The 13,004-nt window shown below is 49.4% G+C and overlaps 1 protein-coding gene across 50 annotated transcripts in view; it reads right to left on the bottom strand.

The window, feature by feature from the left end:
* The window catches only part of GRK4 (G protein-coupled receptor kinase 4), a 57,620-nt gene that overhangs the window by 17,908 nt on the left and 26,708 nt on the right, over nt 1-13,004 (bottom strand). For 33 of the 50 annotated variants that reach the window (XR_015165087.1, XR_015165091.1, XR_015165081.1 and 30 more), the window contains 4 exons: nt 8,965-9,068; nt 5,575-5,667; nt 4,342-4,405; nt 656-796 (listed from right to left, as the gene is read on the bottom strand). Coding sequence is in view for 22 of the 50 variants with exons in the window: in XM_086404614.1 (XP_086260740.1) it covers nt 656-796; nt 4,342-4,405; nt 5,575-5,667; nt 8,965-9,068 (402 nt within the window). In the remaining 28 variants the exon portion in view is untranslated. Of the gene's footprint in view, nt 1-655; nt 797-1,869; nt 2,124-4,341; nt 4,406-5,574; nt 5,668-8,964; nt 9,069-13,004 lie in introns of all 50 variants that reach the window. The other 17 variants (XR_015165095.1, XR_015165084.1, XR_015165089.1 and 14 more) reach the window with 3 other exon arrangements.

The raw sequence follows: 13,004 nt of genomic DNA, 5'->3' as shown, positions 1-13,004 counted from the left end.
AGGCCTGTCTGTCTTGGAAGCCTTGTGCCCAGCACGAAGTGCTGACCTCAGAACTGAGAAGTAAATGACACCATGAAGCCTTTTATAAGTCGTCTTTCCCTCTCTTCCTTCAACATGTAATTAGGTGGAGGAAGCAGCTGTGGAGATGAAAACCCGCTACTTAACGCACAGCCTGGACCCAGGACCCCTGGGCTCAGCCCTGACCCATACAGTGAGGGTGGAGTCAGGCCTCACACAACTCGGCTCACTGGCTGAGGGCGAGTCGTGAACCTGCGCCGTCAGAAAGAGGGCGGAGGCGGACACAGACGAGGCCCGAGTGAGGGGCTGGGCAGAGAAGCGCTTCAAGCCTCTCAACCAGCTGGGGCTTCGGCCAACCGCAGGGTGAGCCCAGCCACTGATGCCACCAGAGAGGGCAGAGGGTCAGCGCCAGACTGGGCAGTGGGGACACGGGCGGATTCATCACAAACCACCTGTTTGAGTCCAGGGAGGGCTGGGCAGGGCAGTGGAGGGCTGCTCCTGCTCCTCTCCCCTCAGCGGCGGGACAGTGAACCCCGAGCACACTCGGCTGGGGTGGGCTTGTGTCCAGCAGCACACGCACTGGACAGACGCCACTTGCCCAGCTCGCCATCCCAGGGAGGACAGAGAAGATACTTACTACAAACCTACTGTGCACTTTCTCTAGGATCCTCTTCTCGCTCAGGGCCATGGCCTCCCCTTTCCTCCTCTTTATCCTTTTCTTCTCCAGCTTCTTACAGGCGTACATCTTTCCTGTAGCTCGCACTTGACAGGCACAGACCTAGTTTTTAAAAAAAAAAAAAAAAAAAGACACAACACAACAGTTCATATCCACTTGGCAGTTCTCAGGCTGCCAAGAGAAAAAGAGTGTTCTCCATGACAGTTCCCTCTGGTCAAGAGCAGCGTGGACTCTGTGGGGCCAAGACCACGGCCATCACAGCCGTGGCTGGGTCCCCCTGGGCACTTCCCTCTGACCCTCGGGTCCTTGTTGAAGAAGGGAGCTTATGAACCGAGCACAGTGCCGGCAGAACTCGCTCTGTGAGATCCTGCTGCATCTGCTTAAATATATCTCCCTGTATCTTTCTACTTTCTGTACAAAAACAAAAGTTTCTGACAGTAAATATTCTTGATTACTTTTAAAATTCAAGAATACGTGTATTTCATAGAATCCATAGGCTTTCATACCTTTATTTTACTTAATTAGTTCTTAAAGTAATATTTATATATTACTTCACATTATGAAAATTTCCAAACAAAGGTAAGTGAAGAGAACAGTACAATAAAGCTCCCAGCTTCCAGCCTTCCCTGGTGGCTCAGTGGTAAAGAATCTGCTTGCCAATGCAGGAGCTGTAGGAGACATGAATTCGACCCCTGGGTCAGGAATATCCCCTGGAGGAGGAAGTGGCAACCCACTCCAGTATTCTTGCCTGGAAAATCCCACCGACAGAGGAGCCTGGCGGGCTACAGTCCATGCAGTTGCTGAGTCGGACGCAACTGAGCAACTGAACAGCAACCAGCCTTCCAGGTTCCAGGCTATCGACGCAGGCTGTCATGGTTCCTGACTGCCACCTGCCCACACCCCACACCTGCACACACACACGCCACACGCGTGCACAGAGGATTACTTTATTTTTAAAATTTTAATTAAATTAATTTTAAATACTTATTTATTTGGCTCTGCCAGCTCTTAGCTACAGCATGTGGGATCCTTGTTGCATCATGCAGGATCTTGAGGTCAGATCAGATCAGATCAGATCATTCACTCAGTCGTGTCTGACTCTTTGAGACCCCATGAATCGCAGCACGCCAGGCCTCCCTGTCCCTCACCAACTCCCGGAGTTCACTCAGACTCACGTCCATCGAGTCAGTGACGCCATCCAGCCATCTCATCCTCTGTCGTCCCCTTCTCCTCCTGCCCCCAATCCCTCCCAGCATCAGAGTCTTTTCCAATGAGTCAACTCTTCGCATGAGGTGGTCAAAGTACTGGAGTTTCTGGGGTGTGTGCAATCTTGTTCCCTGGCCAGAGACTGAACCCGGACCCGCTGCACTGGGAGCGTGGAGTCTCAGCCACGGACCACCAGGGAATTCCCCAGAGGACTGCTCTAAAACTGAATACAAGACGTGATACGATTTTACCCATCGCCCAAAATACTTTTGATGGTAAAATATAAACCTCATTGTGAAAAATATTGAAAGTATTAATAAAGACAATGATAGAAAACCCAGATTCTAAGATAACTATCACTGATACTGTACTGTATAAGCTTCAAAGTGCCCCCTTTGTACATATATCTGCAAGGATATATAGCTTGCTCCCCATCAACCTCTGGCTTTTAGGGGAAATTGGGCTTATGTTACAGAACAGATAATATTTTATAACTTTTTCATCTTACTGTGTGACTATCTTCTCAACATTAAACGTTCTACAAATACGTGACTATTCCAAAACGCAGTTCATCATTTTCCAACCACGAAGTCTTGGCACATAGTCTTCGCACATCTCTTTTATCATGCATGCACTGAAGACAAATTCCTTCAGGTGGAGTTGCCAAGTCAGAGAGCGAGAAGGGAGAGGGGGTAGGGTGGCTCTGCAGCCCCTCAGCTGCTCCTCACAGAGATGGTGAAGCAGGGCTCATGAGGCCTCTGCAGGAGACCACCGCGGGCTCCCCGATCGCACAGCTGGAAGTGGAGGCACAGGAGCCTGACCTCAGGGTGCGTGGGTCCCAAGGACGTGCTCTCTCCACCGCCCATCAAGCAGGCAACACTGCTCACCCAGCCCCTGCCCATTGCACCGGCCTCAGAACCCACCAGGGCTGCCTGGAGGGCTCAGGGCTTAAGTGAAAGCACTGCTGTTGACCAAATGAGACCAAAATGTTGGCCTTTCACACTGCCAGAAGAGGTGCCAGCATTTAGCAAAGGTAAACGCGCTGCCAACATTTGGACTGGAAGGGCCCCAGGCATCTGCCTCAGTCACAGGGGTCTAACTGGCATTCCCGAGAGAAATGGACCACCCACTGACCCCTGCCCTGGGCCTGGCGCAGCGCAGCACTCCTAGAACACATCTGTGAAAAACCACAACCGTTTCTCTGTCCTCCCAGCCGTTTGTTTGGGAGCACCAGTCGATGCATTTAAAAAGTGCTGTGAGATCATAAGCAAACCGAGTCTTTTCATGACAGTGAAAACTTGCCAACGTGTTTCTGCTGAGTCCATTGTTAAGACCTCTGTGTGGCCAGACCGCGGGCTTCACTGCTTTGTAGACACAAGAGCCCGGTGCTGGAAGCTTCCTTCCTCTGTCCTCACGAAGTCCGAGCTCCGTCCCTGGAGGCAGTGTGGGGCCGGCGGCATGGACCGAGCGCTCCGGAGGCGCGTCAGGAGATGGACTCCTCGCAGATGCGTCTCCCGCCGAGGGCCCAGCACGCTGGGGTGGGGCTCACAGAGCACCAGGCAGCCTCCAGGGCCACAGCGGGCACCCCACAGGCTCTCTGGAGGCTGGCACACTGACCAGTCCCTCTCGTGGCCACTGTGAGTGATGACAGGAGGCCCCAGCAGTGTGACTCCTCCCGGGCTGGCGCTGGCCATGGCTCTGGACTAGAATTTGGGAGCACATGCCATGTGAATCTCACGCAGATGGTGGCCCGGCTCTGACCCGGCTCTGGGACTTAGGAAGGCTTGAACTCAAAGTGACTGCTCCACACACTCAACGAGGCCGTTAGTGTCTCCTTCAGCTGCTGTAGAGAGCGTGACGGGACTCTGAACACCGACCACAACCGTCTCCAATCCCATTTAAAGACCATCTCTCGTGAACCTGTGGGTAGTGTCTTTAGGATTTTCCCCAATTTCCATATTTTCTAACACCTTTCGAAGTAGGTGTAAGGTACATACACATCCAGAGTTGAGTTAAATAAGCATATTCAATAATATTTAACAAAATTTAGTAATATACTCTGTACTAATGTGAACTTCCAGGCTAGTCCTCAGTGATAAGAATGGAATAACAGAAACTCCACCAAATGGAAACAGAACAATCTTTTCAGTCAGGATAACCTTACTAAACTTGAACACTGAAAACATGAACTAAGAACTGAAATGTAAAATCACAAAGATAGTGAATCATTCTCCCCACTGCATCTCTGAATTTTTTAAGAGCATGTACCTTTTGCTCAAAGTTCAATCTTAATTCTCGTGGCTGCTAAAAGTATTCTTAAAATACACAGTAAAGAAATAAATGGATTGGTAGAGTCGATACATTACCTGAACATCTCGCCTTTCCGTGACCCCCTTCGGCTTTTCTAGAAGTACTGCTCACAGCTGTCAGGTACGACTTACCTCTCCAAACCCGCCTTTCCCCAGGACTCTGTAGTGCCTAAATGTGCTCTTTGTCACCGGTTGCCTAATTAATGACAAGGGAAAAAGAAAGCCTCAGGTCTCACATCACATTGCTATTTGGAAAGAGAAAAACCTACCTAGCCGCTGGCCTGGCCTGAGAAGGGGACCCTGGGGAGGGTGCCCAGGACCAGCTGCCTGTGCTCAGAGAGGGGCTCCTCAGCGGGACAGCTTTCAAGAGACAAGCACGCTAACATTTAAAACTGTGAAAACACTGAAGACAGACGCAGAATGATCCTGCTATCCTTACTGACGGAACTAAACACAAGTCTGCGGCAGCCCACACTAGGAGAGCCCTCTGTGTTCTCTTTGGCACAGCTCCTGGGCCTCTCAGAAGGCTGGTGAGGGAAATGACATTGACAGGGAGCTGCTCTTTGAAGAAAGAGCCTCAAAGGCGGTGTTGACACCGTAGCAAAAGAAACCTGTATGAGCTAGAACTGAAATTTAATAAATCAACAATCATTGTAACAACGCTGGTAGCAGCTAACACAGAGGAGGAGACGGCTGGAAGGCATCACCGACTCAATGGGCGTGAGTCTGGGTGAACTCCGGGAGTTGGTGATGGACAGGGAGGCCTGGCGTGCTGTGATTCATGGGGTAGCAAAGAGTCGGACACGACTGAGCGACTGAGCTGAACTGAACACTTCCTGAGCATGTGTGTTGTGCACCGAGCCCTGTGCTGAGTGTTCCACACTCGTTCCTCCGGTGACTCCAGCGTCCAGGGTGGTGGTGGTGGTTTAGTCACCAAGCCATGTCGGACTCTCTGTGACCCCATGGACTGTAGCCCACCAGGCTCCTCTTGTCCACGGGATTTCCAAGAATACTGGAGTGGGCTGCTATTTCTTTCTCCAGGGGGTAGGTCACCCAAAGCCCATGCAGGCCACGTCACTGAGGACACACAGCTAGTAGGCGTCTGGGTAGCGGCTGAGATGGCAAAGAGCCGAGCACCACGTCGGGTTCTGTCTCTGTGAACCCAGGACACGGTTTACTGTCCCACGGTGGCACCAGCAGGGCTAACTGTCATTTTAACAAGAGGAAACAGGGCCCACTGGATCAGAAGAAATTGTACAATATTAATAATAAGATTTCCAATAGTATTTTGACAGAAAGGTATACATCGGTCAGAATGCAAATGGAAGTCACGATTTGTTCACTGAATGTCAGAGGAGAACATACCTTTCCAGCCATTTCCACTGTAAAAATCGAGAAAAATATGCACTTTCTTGGTATTCTTCAAATGCTTCTTCACTTAAATGGTCATGGACAATTCTAGAAAGAGATTTTATGCAACTATGTACATCTGGCTGCAGTACAAAATGAAGACAACTCTGTGATTTAATGCATGAGTGAGCGCAGGATACGGGAAAATGAATCATTACCCACAATTCAGTATACTGAATTTTGCAACTACAGAATCTCACACTAGTTTCCAATGCTACCAGTGAAAACATGACCGCAAGAATTCAAAAGAAATAAAACCAATTTACCTTTCTAAAATCAGAGGTACTTTTTAAGTATTAGAATATCAGTGAAGTAATTACTTGATAAAAATAATCTTCCAGTAGAAAAACAATAGTTTAAAATATACTCAAGGTGTGTGTGTGTGTGTGTGTGCGCGCGTGCATATGTGTGCCTGCACACATGGAGGCACATGTATTTCAGGAGGGAATGTAAACAGTTTGCAATTACTATTGGTGTAAATGTATAAGTGATAACAGTCATAGGGTAGAAACTGTTAATATGTGACGTCACCTTTTTTTTAAATATTAAAAATAAAGCTCTCGAGGACTTCCCTGGCAGTACAGTGGTTAAGAATCTGCCAGCCAGCGCAGGAGGCACGGGTCCGACCCCTGGTCCCGGAAGGTCCCACACGCCGCAGGGCAACTAAGCCCGTGAGCCACAGCACGGAGCCCACTGCACTGCTGAGCCCGGGTGCCTAGAGCCCGTGCTCCACACAAGAGAGGCCAGCACCGCGAGAAGCCCGGACGCCACAACAAGGAGCAGCCGCCTCCCCGCAGCTAGAGCAAAGCCCCGCGCAGCAAGGCCCAGCGAACCAAAGACAATAACACAATTAGCCAATCAGAGCACTCAATACATCGTTTGATGCTACACGTTTCTTGAAGAAATCTTCTGCAATGAGCCCTGCCTCTTAGGTTTATTTATGACTCTGTGATAGTAGGAATACAATTGGTCCTTGGGGAGTAGGTGAGGAACAGGACGCAGCCTGCCCTTTAAAACGGTGCTGCAGTGGATCAGCATCTATGGAGCTGACGCTGGAGGGACCATCCACAGCCCGTCCTGACGACCCTGACCGCTCAGTCAAGGACACAGGTGAGTCGGTGGCGTCCAGCTTGGGACGGGGGTGGCCAGGGCCCTGCGGCTGCAGCGCACTAATCCTGGGTGGGGAGCAGACGGAGCCCTCCTGAGCCGCAGTGGAGTCACCGACAGAGAGAGAGGAAGCCATCCCCTGGGCGTGGTGGAGTTTAACCGGGAGTGACCACAGCCTATCTGAGAACTGCTAGTAGGTCGTGAGTGAGGAGGCTGTGAGAATAATCCCAGCACCATACTGGTTTCAGACTTCTGAGCAAATCACTTGATTTGCTTCCCTTTATTTTGTACAAAGAGGTTATTCAGATGTTCCTGGATTGACTGATGTTATAGCACAGCACTTCTCAACTTGTGTTCTGAGGCTCCCTACTTCCGAGACCCTGGAGAGGGAATCGGGGCTTCCCTGGTGGCTCAGCTGGTAAAGAATCCGCCTGCAGTGCAGAGGACCTGGGTTTGATCCCTGGGTTGGGAAGATCCCCTGGAGAAGGGAAAGGCTACCCACTCTACTATTCTGGCCTGGAGAATTCCATGGATTATATAGTCCATGGGGTCGCAAAGAGTCAGACATGACTGAGTGACTTTCACTTTAGAGGGAGTTCAGTAATGACGTGTGTTTATAAATGCACTAAGTCATCCGTTAGCGTCTTAAACTCTCATTCTCACGGAAGGGCTTACCAGAGGCCACAGGCCAGGGGACCACGTCACTGCTCTGCAGGACAGCAGAACATCGGTGCCGTCACATCCCACATCAACACGAACTCCGTCAGTGACACTGGGTGCTGAGAGGCTGCCACTGCAGTCCTAGAACTAAGCCTGTCCCGGAGGCCGGGCCCTCACACCCCCACGTGTGAGCAGGGGTGGCCCTGCCCTGGGGCTCCTGTCCCTGGCGAGCACGTGGGCAGCTCAGCTCCAAACACCTGTGACCAGTCAGGATTCTAACACCGTCGGCTCAGTTAATCCCCTTTATAAAGGTCCCTCGGTGTCTCCGTGAAAGAACACAAACACTGCCTGATTCTAACTCGTTTGTGTGTTTCACGGTCTGTATAAATTAGTAAGGTCAACGGCTAAGTCAGCTTCCCAGGATGTCAACTTTACTTCCCAATACTCCTTGCCTCAAAGCAGCAGACTCTGCGCCACTGCCCTAGCCTGGCACATGAACCCACCGCACACAATCTGTGAATTCATGACACTGAAAACCGCGCATCAGCTCATCACTGGTTTCTGATGTGTTCATCTTCACACTCCCACTAACCGTCACGTGCGGACTCTCACCAGAGCTTCGTGTGGGAAGCAGAGAGGACCCACTTAGCTCACTACGCAGGACCAGGATTCTGGGAACCAAACTGAGAAGGGAGGGCTTGGGGGAAATAAAGGCCATGACAAGACAGGGATGAGGCAGAATAACAAGAACCCAAACTCCTAGAGGCCACACGATGTTGTGCTGCCGTCTCCAGTGCCGATGCCACGTGCAGCGGATGGTAAATGACAGTTAATAAACATGTAGGAGTGGAGAGCCACCTGTCAAATGAACTAACCAAACAGATGTCGGAATACCAACACCTGTTTAAAGATTATCAGCTGTTATGTCCACCTCTTGAAGTTTCTGCACAGAGAAGGCAGAATTTCGGACCAGTCTCTTCAGTCATGAGCAACTCCCACGGTTTTCAACATCAGAACAGAGCTTCAACAGCAGAAGCAGGAAGGGCAAAGAAGGAGCCTCTCTGGGGTGTTCAGACACTCGGCCCTGCTAACAGCCTGCCCTCAGCTCTGGGCTCCTGGGTCAGCCTCACCTTATGGCCGCCACAGGGAGCAGACTCCCGTCCCGACAGGGCAGGGCTCAGCGGGCGCGTGTTGAGGGAATGACTGACACCCGTCTGCTTACAAACAACTCCACGCCTGGGGCCAGGTCACTTCAGCTACCACTCTTTCCTCCTGAGCACGCGAGGAAGCTGAACTCAGGTGACTGCTTGGACTCGGGATGTTCCTGTCCTGACTGCAAAGGTCTGCAGAAGAGATATTTTCAGTGCCCGCTCTATGGGGCTAGGCAGAGGGGCCGGGCAGGCAGCAAAGCCACGCTTGCGACCTGGCGCTTCAGGGTGCCCCTGTGCATGTGTGGTCGTCACTCCTCATCCGCCTGACGGTGGAGGGGACCGCCCTAATCCAGCGAGGACACGCCCCCGCGCAGAGGCTGCAGGACCCCGGCCCTGGCAGAGCCCCCGGCCGCGTGCACCCACTCACCTGGTGCACTCCTCGAAGATGTCTTTGGATGGGTCCTCCCACAGTCTCTGCCTGCACTTGAGCACCACGTGTTCAGGTATTTCTGGTAGAGGGGCTGGCGAACCCTTCAGACGGCACAAACCAAACGCGACAGTTAGTGATTTCATGAATGACCAGCTGAAGGCAGAATCTCGTGCTTATTGACAACAGCCACACCGTGAAGGGGATGAAGGGACGGTCCGGGTGCCCCCTCTGCCCCCACCAGCCTCGCTGTCTGGAGTGCCGTGTCAGCTGCCTCTTCCAGCCATCCCCTGCAAGCCCCAAAGACGCCCGTACAGGCATGTGCGCAGCATGGTCCCCGACACTGGAGGCACAGGAGCCACCCAAGTGCCCAGCAGTGGGGGATGCAAACTCAGACACCGATATTGTTCAGCCTCAAAAAAGAAAGGAATTCTAAGACCTGTTACCACATGGAGGAACCTTAAGGACACTACGCTAAGTGACATAAGCCAGTCTCAAAAAGAAATATACTGTATGATTCTCCTTACATGAGGTCCCTGGACTAGTCAGATTCACAGACAGAAAGCAGATGGTAGGGGGCCAGGGGCTGCGGGCAGGGGCAGTGGGAGTTAGTGTTTAATGGGGACAGAGCCACAGTTGTGCAAGATGAAAACCGTCCAGGAGACGGGCGGTGGTTGACGGTCTGCACGTCAGTATGAACGCACTTAACTCTACTGAACTGTACGCCTCGAAATGGTTACGATGGGAAATTTGGTTTTTTTTTAATCACAATTGAAAATGTAAACACACACACTCAGAAACAGACACATCTTCCCCCCTCACAGAAAAGGGATAAATACATGTATAGCGCGGTAGGTATATGCTGACACCCACAGAGCTACCCTGCTTCCTCAATGACTGCATGGCTTCTAGAGAATGGGCTTCCGCCCCCTCAACAGTTCGTTGCCAGTTCTCGCCACGGCAAACATCACTGCTGTGAACGTTTTCCACAGCTGTGTTTTATAAGGTAGATTCCTAGAGGGAGAAATACTAGCTTAAAAGATACACACATTTAAAACACTGGTATTTATTGCAAAACTGCTCTGCAAAAAGGCTCTAGGAGTCTATATTCTCAACAACATCCCCACACACCAGCTCTCCCCTCTCCTGACCCTCACGAAGAGGATTCTGGAAAAAGAAAACACACAGCAAAACTGCTGTCCTGATTTATTGAAAAAAAAATACACAGATCACATTCAACTGTACATTGAACTTACTGATTTCTGGCTGTGGGGTAGCTGAATAACCACAATACAACTTTTTGTTTTCTACAAATCAAAGTTCATTATCAAAGATGCTGAACTGCTGCCGCTGCTGCCGCTGCTAAGTCATGTCAGTCGTGTCCAACTCTGTGCGACCCCAGAGATGGCAGCCCACCAGGCTCCCCCGTCTCTGGGATTCTCCAGGCAAGAACACTGGAGTGGGTTGCCACTTCCTTCTCCAATGCATGAAAGTGAAAAATGAAAGTGAAGTCGCTCAGTCGTGTCCAACTCGTCATGTCCGACTCGTAGTGACCCCATAGACTGCAGCCAACCAGGCTCCTCCATCCATGGGAATCTCTAGGCAAGAGTACTGGAGTGGGGTGCCATTTGCCTTCTCTGCTGAACTACTGGTAGACATATATAAGAAGTAAACTCACATTTCCCCCCAAAACCAATAATACTGTTATAACTAATAATGATTAATAGCTGTCATTCAAATTGCCTAAAACAACTGATGCATTATGTCATTTAGCCTCATAACAACCTGATGGAAGAGGCTTGACAAACTACGGAACGTTCTGGTGCAGCCACAGAAACAGCAGTGGAGCCTCACCTGAGCAGTGTGCCCCCAAGGCTACTTTCTTCCTACACGGAGAGGCTACGATGAGGGTAAACAAGTTTGGTCACTCACTGACTCATCAAATGCGCATTGTTCCAGGCACGGGGCCAAACAGAAAACAAGACAAAATTTCCAGCAGACAAAGCCATTAAATTCCAACACTTGTCTCAAAAATACACGTTTTACAGACATAGCTCTTAGGGTTTTCCATAGTATTATTTCCCCTCCAAAGGTCTCAATTTCCTAAAGCTAAATTAAACAGCAGGTTAATTCTATGAAGACTATTTAATGACTTACTCCAAATAGAGATCCTTCCTTCAGTGTCTTAGAAAACACACTAACAGAAATCTATTTCCACAGGAAGGAAAAGCAGTGCTCAGATCCCCCATGAGCAGAGACATGAGGCAAGCTAAATGCAGCAAGCTAAGGATGGGACCACTGGCCTGATACCAAGCACAAGGAAAGCGGAATAGAGATTCCTTCTGCGGCTTTAAATTAAGGAACAATACTTATTTTTCAGGAAAGGTAATTGCCAGCGAAAATTTACCAAAGGACCCAGTGCCTTACTTTTTAAAGTTTTGGACAATGAGAACTCTGATGGGAAGGTCCACCAGTGGGGACGGAGAGGGGGTAGATTTTGCAGATATATGCTTATTATCCTCTGTTAAAAACACAAACCTGCATTATTTTTAAACTCGGGCTGTCTTCTACTGTTGGACTCCAAGAGCTGCTTACGCATCTTGGGTGCCCGATCCGAGTCCGACACTGGCCTGCTCGTATGTCCCCCACTTTCTTCCGCCTCTCTTCTTCACGGTGCTCTTTGAAGCACTGTACTTTGATGAAGTCCAGTTTATCTGTTGTTTTCTTTTGTTGCTGTCCTTTCAATGTCACATGAGAACCCACCGTCTAAATTGAGGTCGTGAAGCTTCACACCTGAAGTTCTACAGCTAAGAGTCACGCCTGAGAGGCTTCCTCTAGGAGCAGTACGGTGTTCACAGTCAAGTTACTTTTTGTATACAGTATTAAATAAGGGTCCAACTTCCTTCTTCTGCACATGGGTACCCGGCTGTCCCGGCACCATTTATGGAAAAGACTCTCCTTTCCCCGAATGAATAGTCCTGGCAGCCTTAAGTCAACTGACAGCTTCCAGACTCTCAGTTCTGTTCTGTTGATCTATATGTCTGTCCTCATGCCAGGACCATACTGTCCTGTAGCTTTGTAGTAAGTTTTGAAATTGAGAGGTGTTAAGTCCTCCAGCTTTGCTTTTTAAGATTGTTGTAACTATTCATGACCCTTTCAGTATGTGTATGGATTCTAAGATCTACTTGTTAATTAATTAACTTGTGAACGCAGGATGTCTTTCCATTTTATTACAGTTCTGCTTTACTTTCTTTCAATGATGTTTTGAAGTTTTCAGTGTGTTAAATGTTGCACTTCTTTTGTTATAAACAATTACTGCTAACCCTTCTACTCTTTTTTATGCTATTGTAAATGGAGTTGATTTAACTTCATTTTTGGACTTTAAATGATAGTGTATAGAAACACAAGAGAAGCTTGTTTAGTGATCCAGGATCCTGCAAGCTTGCTGAATTCATTTACTAGCTCTCGCAGCTTTCTTTCTCCCTAATGTGTACAAATACTCAGGATGTCCTATATACGACTGCTCCAATCTGAATGTGTGCCCCAAATATGTATGTTGAATTCCTAACCCCCAAAGTGATGATACTGGGAGGCAGAGCCTTGGGAGATGCTTAGATCAAGAGGATGGAGCTCCTGCGAGTGGGGCTGGAGCCCTTATAGTGGAGGTTCCAGAGACACCTCACACCTCTTCCACCACTTAAGGACACAGCAAGGAGGTGCTGGCTATCAGCTTCCAGATGTGTGAGCAATAAGTTCCTGTTGTTTGTAAGCCATCCTGGAGTGTGAGGTCAAGCGGGCCTTAGGAAGCATTACTATGAACAAAACTAGAAGTGATGGAACTCCAGCTGAGTTATTTCAAATCTTAAAAGATGATGCTATGAAAGTGCTGCACTCAATATGCCAGCAAATTTGGAAAACTCAGCAGTAGCCACAGGACTGGAAAAGGTCAGTTTTCATTCCATTCCCCAAAAAAGGGCAATGCCAAAGAATGTTCAAACTACCACACAGTTGCACTCATCTCACACACTAGCAAAGTAATG

This window comes from Bos grunniens, chromosome 6, assembly GCF_055505025.1.
Source record: "Bos grunniens cultivar Pamir isolate PY7600 chromosome 6, Bosgru_T2T1.0, whole genome shotgun sequence".
NCBI lineage: Eukaryota > Metazoa > Chordata > Mammalia > Artiodactyla > Bovidae > Bos > Bos grunniens.
This window is presented reverse-complemented; position numbering and strand designations above follow the sequence as displayed.